A 10,000-nucleotide genomic window follows, 5' to 3' on the forward strand; every position below is an offset into this window, starting at 1 on the left:
TAGTAGTGGTGGTGGTGGTGGTGGTAGTAGTAGTAGTAGTAGTAGTAGTAGTAGTAGTAGTAGTGGTGGTGGTGGTGGTGGTGGTAGTAGTAGTAGTAGTAGTAGTAGTGGTGGTGGTGGTAGTAGTAGTAGTAGTAGTAGTGGTAGTAGTAGTAGTAGTGGTGGTGGTGGTGGTAGTAGTAGTAGTAGTGGTAGTAGTAGTAGTAGTAGTAGTAGTGGTGGTGGTGGTGGTGGTGGTAGTAGTAGTAGTAGTAGTAGTGGTGGTGGTGGTAGTAGTAGTAGTAGTAGTAGTGGTAGTAGTAGTAGTAGTAGTAGTAGTAGTGGTGGTGGTGGTAGTAGTAGTAGTAGTAGTAGTAGTAGTGGTGGTGGTAGTGGTAGTAGTAGTAGTAGTAGTGGTTGTGGTGGTAGTAGTAGTAGTAGCAGTAGTAGCAGTAGCAGTAGTAGTAGTAGTAGTAATAGGTAAGTACTGTAGGTAGATTGATAGGAAGATAGATAAATAGATAGATACCGGTTTGGGTCTATTTGTGTGGTAGGTGGGGGCGCCAATCATCCACTCACTCGATGTAGTGCTACCCTTAGGTGACTACAATGAGTGACAGACCAAATGATTTCTTGTAACTCAGGAAACTATTTACAACGCTGGGTGGTAACCATATCACGACGCCTGGTGATGTAGGTACGCAGCGCAACCTCTGCATTCTAGGTGAGTTACTGGTTTCTCTTGCACTTCTTCGTGACTAGCATCATATCCTAGTATTAATCTTTTGTTGTTGTTGTTATTATTATTATTATTATTGTTATACAGTAGGAGAAAGACAATACTACGACTATACCTCCATTCCATAGCACTTCTTCGTGACTAGCATCATATTCTAGTATTGTCATATCCTTCCAGTATTGTCAAAGCTCCCTAACACCTTTTCCTAAGCGATTTATTATGCTTATTATACCTTACTGTCCTCTTCTGTGTTATATAAATCCTTCCAATATCACCAAAGCTCCCTAACACCTTTTCCTAAGTGATTTATTTTGCTTATTATACCTTACTGTACTTTTCTGTGTTCCATAAATCCTTCCACTATCACGAAAGCTCCCTAACACCTTTTCCTAAGTGATTTATTATGCATGTTATACTCTCTCGCCCATCTCCCTAGTACATAAATCCTTTTAATATCGCCATACACTGCATAGAGAACGTAAAAGGATATTAACCAGCCGCATGCAAGAATAAATCGGTAAGGAAGAGGTATTAGGGAACTGAGAGAGAGAGAGAGAGCAGTAAAAACATTATTATTATTCGCTATTATTGTTGGTCTATTATTTTCATTGTAGGATAAATCTTATATGCACACTCTTGGTAAAATAACAAATCTATTTTTTAACGTAAAGAAATTGCCGTTAAGTTCTATATGTCCAACAAAATAACATTCAGTGTCAATGGCCATTTTGAACTTGTGCTAGATAGAGCGTTTATATTCCTCTAATTCCAGACGCCATTAGTAGGATAAGATATTTTGATAGCAACTAATAAATAGAATATGTTATTATATCCACAGTTGTAATGGTATGATAGATCTGAATATGTTTAAAATGCAGTGCTTAACACTAAAAACATTCCGCTTCTGATAGCCATTTTGAACTAGCGCTAGATAGAGTGTTTACATTCCTCTTTATATTACTCTTATATCAGGCGCCATTAATAGAATAAGATACTTTGATAGTAATTAATAAAAAGATTATGTAATTAGATCCATAGTTAGAATAGTATAATCTTACTGAATACTGCCTATTACTACAAACATTCAGCTTAGGAGAGCCATTTTGAACTAGCGCTAGAGTGTTTATATTCCTCTTTTATCAGACGCCATCAGTAGGATAAGGTATTTTTATTGTAACTAATAAAAAGAATATGTGATTTAGAATAGTATAATCGTATTGAATAGGTTTTAAAATGGTCAATACTAATAATATTAAATCTAGGGGTGGCAGCGCTCGCCTGGCAGACTTGAATCTAACGTCTAGGGGAGGCGAGCAGAGGAGGATCGAGGAACGGTATCAGGTCCGCCATTAAGGGTATTTGAATCCCTTATAGCCATCAAAATCGAATCCGAGTCTATTATTGTGGTATTTATTGGTGTTTGAGGCGACCAGGTTCTTTCATCTATAATTTGGCTTGTCGAGGGAGAAGTTAAAATCATCGGAAGGCAGTTCGTGTTTTATTTTTGATTTTCTAGTGTGATTTACGATGAATATTTGAAAATTTAAGGTGTTCCCACGTAGGTGAGTATATTGGGGTGTTTTTTTGAGTATTAATGAGGCCAATAGGGGACTAGAATGATTTATTATGGATTATTTTGAATTTGGGTCGACTCGCTTAATGGAATATGCAAAGTAGGATATATATTTTTAACCAGCCATATATATTCCAAAATTTCCTGATAAATTAGAGGCAAGGGAGGTATATATTCACCCATGGCGTTTTTTTTTCGCCCATTTAAATATTGTAACTAAAGCCTGTATTGTTTTTTGAGTTGCAATCCGAAATTTTGGTTTTAGGCCAAAATAAAAACAGATTTGCAATTTGAGTTGGTTTAGGGATCCATATTAATTTTTTAGGCCAGTTTCGTGACCTAAATTATTAATATTATCCCAGTTTACAAGCCTACCTTATCAAATTCTTGTAAGCAATTCATTTTAATCCCAGTTTACAAGCCTACCTTATCAAATTCTTGTAAGCAATTCATTTTAATCCCAGTTTACAAGCCTACCTTATCAAATTCTTGTAAGCAATTCATTTTAATCCCAGTTTACAAGCCTACCTTATCAAATTCTTGTAAGCAATTCATTTTAATCCCAGTTTACAAGCCTACCTTATCAAATTCTTGTAAGCAATTCATTTTAATCCCAGTTGACAAGCCTACCTTATCAAATTCTTGTAAGCAATTCATTTTAATCCCAGTTTACAAGCCTACCTTATCAAATTCTTGTAAGCAATTCGTTTTAATCCCAGTTTACAAGCCTACCTTATCAAATTCTTGTAAGCAATTCATTTTAATCCCAGTTTACAAGCCTGCCTTATCAAATTCTTGTAAGCAATTCATTTTAATCCCAGTTTACAAGCCTACCTTATCAAATTCTTGTAAGCAATTCATTTTAATCCCAGTTTACAAGCCTGCCTTATCAAATTCTTGTAAGCAATTCATTTTAATCCCAGTTTACAAGCCTACCTTATCAACTTCTTGTAAGCAATTCATTTTAATCCCAGTTTACAAGCCTACCTTATCAAATTCTTGTAAGCAATTCATTTTAATCCCAATTTACAAGCCTACCTTATCAAATTCTTGTAAGCAATTCATTTTAATCCCAGTTTACAAGCCTACCTTATCAAATTCTTGTAAGCAATTCATTTTAATCCCAGTTTACAAGCCTACCTTATCAAATTCTTGTAAGCAATTCATTTTAATCCCAGTTTACAAGCCTACCTTATCAAATTCTTGTAAGCAATTCGTTTTTATCCCAGTTGACAAGCCTACCTTATCAAATTCTTGTAAGCAACTCGTTTTTATATTTAAGTTTTAAAATGTAATCCTAATTTATGAACCTAACTTATCGCATGTGTGTAAGCAATTCGTTTTTAGTTATATTTTGGATTTCTTGACCTAAATTCTTAATACTATCCCAGTTTACGAACCTACCTTATCAAATTCTTGTAAGCAATTCGTTTTTATGTACGTATAGGTGTTCATTATGATATTTAAGATAATTTCATGCCTCAGGTTTTCAATATAATCCTAATTGACGAGCCTACCTTATCAAATTCTTGTAAGCAATTCGTTTTTAGTTATATTTAGGTTGTCACTTTAATTAAGGTAATTTTATGGTCTAATCTTCTTTATATAATCCAAATTTACGAACCTAACTTATCACAACCATGTAAGCAATTCGTTTTTGTTATATTTAGGTTTATAAATAACTCAGAGTCAAATGGCCACCCCTTATGGGATTATGGCGTCTGGCAATAGATAGATATATAGACAAATGGCCACCCCTTATGGGATTATGGCGTCTGGCAATAGATAGATAGACAAATGGCCACCCCTTATGGGATTATGGCGTCTGGCAATAGATAGATAGATAGACAAATGGCCACCCCTTATGGGATTATGGCGTCTGGCAATAGATAGATAGACAAATGGCCACCCCTTATGGGATTATGGCGTCTGGCAATAGATAGATAGACAAATATGGGATTATAGATAGATAGATGACAAATGGTATGGCGTCTGGCAATAGATAGATAGATCTGCAGATAGATAGATAGCTTATGGGATTATGGCGTCTGGCAATAGATAGATAGATAGATAAACTTACAGACTAGCGTGATAGGCACTATAAGGCGTGTAGGTGTAGTGAAGATGCAAAAGCTATGGAGTGATCTAGTAGGCAGGATGTGCAGGTAGGCATTGTTAGGAGCCTGTAAGGAGTCTATTCATTTATCTATCCGGTCTATCTATCGGTGGTTCAAATATTTAAGGTAGTTTCATGGTAAATTTATGAATATTAAATCCTAATTCATGGACCTAGCTTATTGTAACCATGTAAGCTACTCTTTCTCTCTCTTTCTCTCCCTCTCTCTCTCTCTCTCTCTCTCTCTCTCGGTTACCTTCAAGCATAAGAGAGAAGTGGAGGAACGATTGGGCAAATATGCATTGGAGCAGATGGGGGACGTGGAAGGTGTGTGTAGGATATTTACAGAAGACGTATGTGCAGCATGTGATGTGGTGTGTGGGGTGAAGAGAAGACGGAGGGGGGTGCAAGGAACAGCGTGGTGGACTGAAGAGGTGAGACAGGCTGTGGCACAAAAGAAGAAAGCATACAATGAATGGATGAGAAATAGGGGCGTGGAAGAAGTTGAGAGGCGGAAGAGAGAGTTATACGTAGAGAGGAAGAGAGAGGTGAAAAGATTAGTAAGAGAGAGTAAGAAGAGAGTGGATGAGGAATTTGGAAGGAATTTGAGTGTAAAGTGGAGGGACTGTAAGAAAATGTTCTGGAAAGAGGTGAAAAGAGTAAGACAGGGTGGAAGTGAAGTTAGCAGTGGAGTGAAAGATAAAAATGGTAGATTACTAGTGGAGAAGGGAGAAAAAGTGAGCAGATGGAGAGAACACTTTAAGGAATTGTTGAACATAGAGGATGGAAGGAATGTGAGTATAAGTGGCTGGGGAATGGCTGGGAGAAGGAGGGAGGTGAGAAGACAGGAAGAAATCAGTAGGATAGAAGTTGTGGAAGCAATGAAGAAAGTTAAATCGGGGAAAGCCCCAGGAATTGATGGAGTGTGTGGTGAAATGCTGAAGCATGGGGGAGAGATAGTAGTAGAATGGATGTGGAAGATGTGCAGATTGGCCTGGGAGGAAGGTAGAGTCCCGGAGGATTGGAAGTCAGGTATAATTATTCCCTTGTACAAAGGAAAAGGGGAAAAAGAAGTGTGTGGTAATCACAGGGGCAATTGTCTTCTTAGTATAATAGGAAAAGTGTATGGTAGGATACTTATTGACAGAGTTAGAGAAAGAACAGAGGAATTAGTTGGAGAAGAACAGGGAGGCTTTAGGAAGGGATTAGGGTTTGTAGATCAGTATATGGTAGGATACTTATTGACAGAGTTAGGGAAATAACAGAGGAATTAGTTGGAGAAGAACAGGGAGGCTTTAGGAAGGGAAGAGGTTGTGTAGATCAGTATATGGTAGGATACTTATTGACAGAGTTAGGGAAATAACAGAGAAATTAGTTGGAGAAGAACAGGGAGGCTTTAGGAAGGGAAGAGGTTGTGTAGATCAGATATTCATTCTTAGATCTTTAGTGGAAAAGTTTCTAGAGAAGGGAAAGAAGTTGTATGCGGCTTTCATGGATTTGGAGAAAGCATATGACAGGGTGGATAGACAAGGATTGTGGAAAGTGTTAAGAATATATGGAGTAGATGGGAAGTTGTTGAATGCTGTGAAGAGTATGTACGATGGTGCTAAGGCTGCAGTGCGTGTGGATGGTGAACTAAGTGAATTTTTCTCTTTGAAGGTTGGGTTGAAACAGGGATGTGTCATGTCTCCATGGTTGTTCAATCTGTACATGGATGGGGTAATAAAAGAGGTACAAGGTAGGGCAGTGGATGTTGGAGTGGCCCTGGTGAGAGAGGATAGTGTTTGGAAACTCCCTGTACTGTTGTTTGCAGATGATACTGTGTTGTTGAGTGAAGACGAAGGGGAGCTGCAAGGCCTGGTGGAGGAGTTTGGGAGAGTGTGTAAGAAACGGAATCTAAAGGTGAATGTAGGGAAGAGTAAAGTGATGGTCTTTGAGAGAGGTGAAGTCAGTGAATGTACAGCGAGGTTGGATGGTGAGGAATTGGAAAATGTGAGTACGTTTAAGTACTTGGATAGTGTGATGAGTAAAGATGGAGGTTTGGAGGGTGAAGTGCTTGAAAGGGTACAGCAGGGAAGAAAGGTTGCTGGTTCTTTGAAAGCAGTGATAAGAAACAGGGAAGTGAGCATGGAAGTGAAAAAGTTACTACATGACAGTATTGTGATACCAACTCTAACGTACGGAAGTGAAGCTTGGACGTTGTTGGAAGGACACAAGTCAAGAGTGAGAGCAGTGGAAATGAGTTATTTAAGAGGAGCCTGTGGAGTTACATGGAGAGACAGGCTGACAAATGAGGAAGTGAAGGAGCGTTGTGGTGTGGATGTGGAGTTACATGGAGAGACAGACTGACAAATGAGGAAGTGAAGGAGCATTGTGGTGTGGATGTGGAGTTACATGGAGAGACAGACTGACAAATGAGGAAGTGAAGGAGTGTTGTGGTGTGGATGTGGAGTTACATGGAGAGACAGGCTGACAAATGAGGAAGTGAAGGAGCATTGTGGTGTGGATGTGGAGTTACATGGAGAGACAGGCTGACAAATGAGGAAGTGAAGGAGCGTTGTGGTGTGGATGTGGAGTTACATGGAGAGACAGACTGACAAATGAGGAAGTGAAGGAGCGTTGTGGTGTGGATGTGGGGTTACATGGAGAGACAGACTGACAAATGAGGAAGTGAAGGAGCGTTGTGGGGTGGATGTGGAGTTACATGGAGAGACAGACTGACAAATGAGGAAGTGAAGGAGCGTTGTGGTGTGGATGTGGGGTTACATGGAGAGACAGACTGACAAATGAGGAAGTGAAGGAGCGTTGTGGTGTGGATGTGGAGTTACATGGAGAGACAGACTGACAAATGAGGAAGTGAAGGAGCGTTGTGGTGTGGATGTGGAGTTACATGGAGAGACAGACTGACAAATGAGGAAGTGAAGGAGCCTTGTGGTGTGGATGTGGAGTTACATGGAGAGACAGACTGACAAATGAGGATGTGAAGGAGCGTTGTGGTGTGGATGTGGATGTGATAGGAAGCATTAGGAGGAACACACTGAGGTGGTTTGGCCATGTGGAGAGGATGGAGAGTGAGAGACTGATGAGGAGAGTGTATGTGAGTGAGGGGGAGGCCAAGGATGAGATGGAGGGATGGAGTGGAGAGGTATATGAGAGAGGGGGGTGTGAGTTGGGAGCAGGGCAGTGAAATGGCGGGGGACAGGGCGACATGGAGGCGATTTGTTTGTGGCCACCCTGTATGGGATTAAGGCGTCTGGCAATAGATAGAGAGATAATAATAATAATAATAAACCAATTTTTATTTTACACATCTAACAGGTTTATTCAGCGATAGTATTGACAATGATGATGATAGTACGGTAATAATGATGATTCTCTCTCCCTCCCTCTCTCTCTCTCTCTCTCTCTCTCCCCCTTTCTCTCTCTCTCTCACAGACACCGTAACGCCTGTGATGGGTGAGGTAAACCGCCAGGCCTCGTCAAAGATGGAGAGTGTGACAGCCCAATTTGACGACCTCGTTAGATGCATGAAAGTGCTTACTGACCCCGCCGAGCACAGTAAGTTGCCGCCAGAGACTGACTAGGAGAGTGGGTGCAGAGACTGACTTGGAGAGTGGAAGGGGGAGTTGGAGAGAGTGACAAGGAGGGTGTGTGAGGTGGAGGGGATAAGGTAATAAGAGACTGACAAGGAGAGTGGAGGGGGGACACTGAGGATGAGGTGGAGGGATGGTGTGGAGAGGATGGAGAAAGAGAGACTGACTGGGAGAGTGTGTGAGTGAGGTGGAGGGGGGGAGGGAGGAATTTAGGATTGAATGGAGGGATGGAGAGAATGAGAGACTGACTAGGAGAGTGTGAGTGAGGTAGAGGGGGAAGGGTATGAATGATAAAGATAATAATAATAATAATAATAATAATAATGATGATTACGATTATTATTATTATTATTATTATCATTATTATTATTATTTTCATTATTATTATTATTATTATTATTATTATCATTATTATTATTATTATTATCATTATTATTATTATTATCATTATTATTATTATCATCATTATTATTATTATCATTATCATTATTATTATTATTATTATTATTATTATTATTATCATTATTATTATTATTTTCATTATTATTATTATTATTATTATTTTTCAGAATTTCTCGAGTTCTTGGAGGGGGAGGAAGAGAGGAGTAAACAGCTGCGAGGTTTGGAGGTGGAGGTGCAACGGCTACAGGATCAGGTACGGAGAGAGAATGGAGGGAGAGAGAGAGGGAGGGAGGGAGGGAGAGAGAGTTACAGAGGAAGTGTTTGAGAGGAGGGAAGAGAAAGAATATTTAAGGAAGAGAGAGAGGGAGGGAGGCAGAGAGAGTGGAGGAGGAAGTGTTTGAGAGGAGGGAAGAGAAAGAATATTGAAGAGAGAGAGAGAGAGTGGAGGAGGAAGTGTTTGAGAGGAGGGAAGAGAAAGAATATTGAAGAGAGAGAGAGAGGGAGGGAGGGAGAGAGAGTGGAGGAGGAAGTGTTTGAGAGGAGGGAAGAGAAAGAATATTGAAGAGAGAGAGAGAGGGAGGGAGGAAGGAAGAGAGAGAGAGGGGTAGGGAGGGAGGAAGGGAGAGAGAGAGGGAGAGGGAAGGGAGGATTGACAGACAGACAGACAGGGAAGGAAAGAGAGAGAAAGGAGACAGAGAAATGAGGAATAGATGGATAGATTGATAGATGGAGAGAGATAGATAAATAGATGGAGAGAGAGAGGGAGGGAGGAGGGAGGTGGAAGAAGATTGGAGGAGGGAGGGGAGAGGGAAGCGAGAGAGGTTAGGGAGAGGAGGAAGGAAGGGGAAAGGGGGAGAGAGAGTTTGAGGAGAAGAGGGAGGGAGGAAGAGAGAAGGAGGAGGGAAAAGGAGAGGAGAGAAGAGGGAGGGAGGGAGGAGAGGAAAGGGAAGGAGAGAAAAAAATGGAATGTAGTATTGTTGAAAAAGCTCCCTAGCACCTTTTCCTAAGTGATTTAGTTTGCCGATCACACCTTACTGTAAACACACTCAGGTGGTTTGGGGATGTGGAGAGGATGGAGAGTGAGAGACTGATGAGGAGAGTGTATGTGAGTGAAGTGGAGGGAGGGGGAGGCCAAGGATGAGATGGAGGGATGGGGTGGAGAGGATGGAGAGTGAGAGACTGATGAGGAGAGTGTATGTGAGTGAGGTGGAGGGGGGGGAGAGGGAGGGGGAGGCCAAGGATGAGATGGAGGGATGGAGTGAAGAGGATGGAGAGTGAGAGACTGATGAGGAGAGTGTATGTGAGTGAGGTGGAGGGGGGGGAGAGGGAGGGGGAGGCCAAGGATGAGATGGAGGGATGGAGTGGAGAGGATGGAGAGTGAGAGACTGATGAGGAGAGTGTATGTGAGTGAGGTGGAGGGGGGAGAGGGAGGGGGAGGCCAAGGATGAGATGGAGGGATGGAGTGGAGAGGATGGAGAGTGAGAGACTGATGAGGAGAGTGTATGTGAGTGAGGTGGAGGGGGGAGAGGGAGGGGGAGGCCAAGGATGAGATGGAGGGATGGGGTGGAGAGGATGGAGAGTGAGAGACTGACGAGGAG

General features: G+C 41.2%; 1 protein-coding gene across 1 annotated transcript in view; it reads left to right on the plus strand.

Annotated features, from left to right (window-relative positions):
• Window positions 1-7,892: 7,892 nt before the first annotated feature.
• The window catches only part of LOC145396331 (rac GTPase-activating protein 1-like), an 18,688-nt gene continuing 16,580 nt past the window's right edge, over window positions 7,893-10,000 (plus strand). The window contains exons 1-2 of the mRNA XM_080269729.1: window positions 7,893-7,965; window positions 8,570-8,655. Of these exons, the coding sequence (XP_080125855.1) occupies window positions 7,893-7,965; window positions 8,570-8,655 (159 nt within the window). The remainder of the gene's footprint in view (window positions 7,966-8,569; window positions 8,656-10,000) is intronic.

The sequence above is a fragment of the Coenobita brevimanus genome, chromosome 36 (genome assembly GCF_032717465.1).
Source record: "Coenobita brevimanus isolate Jiangsu-jjx chromosome 36, ASM3271746v2, whole genome shotgun sequence".
NCBI lineage: Eukaryota > Metazoa > Arthropoda > Malacostraca > Decapoda > Coenobitidae > Coenobita > Coenobita brevimanus.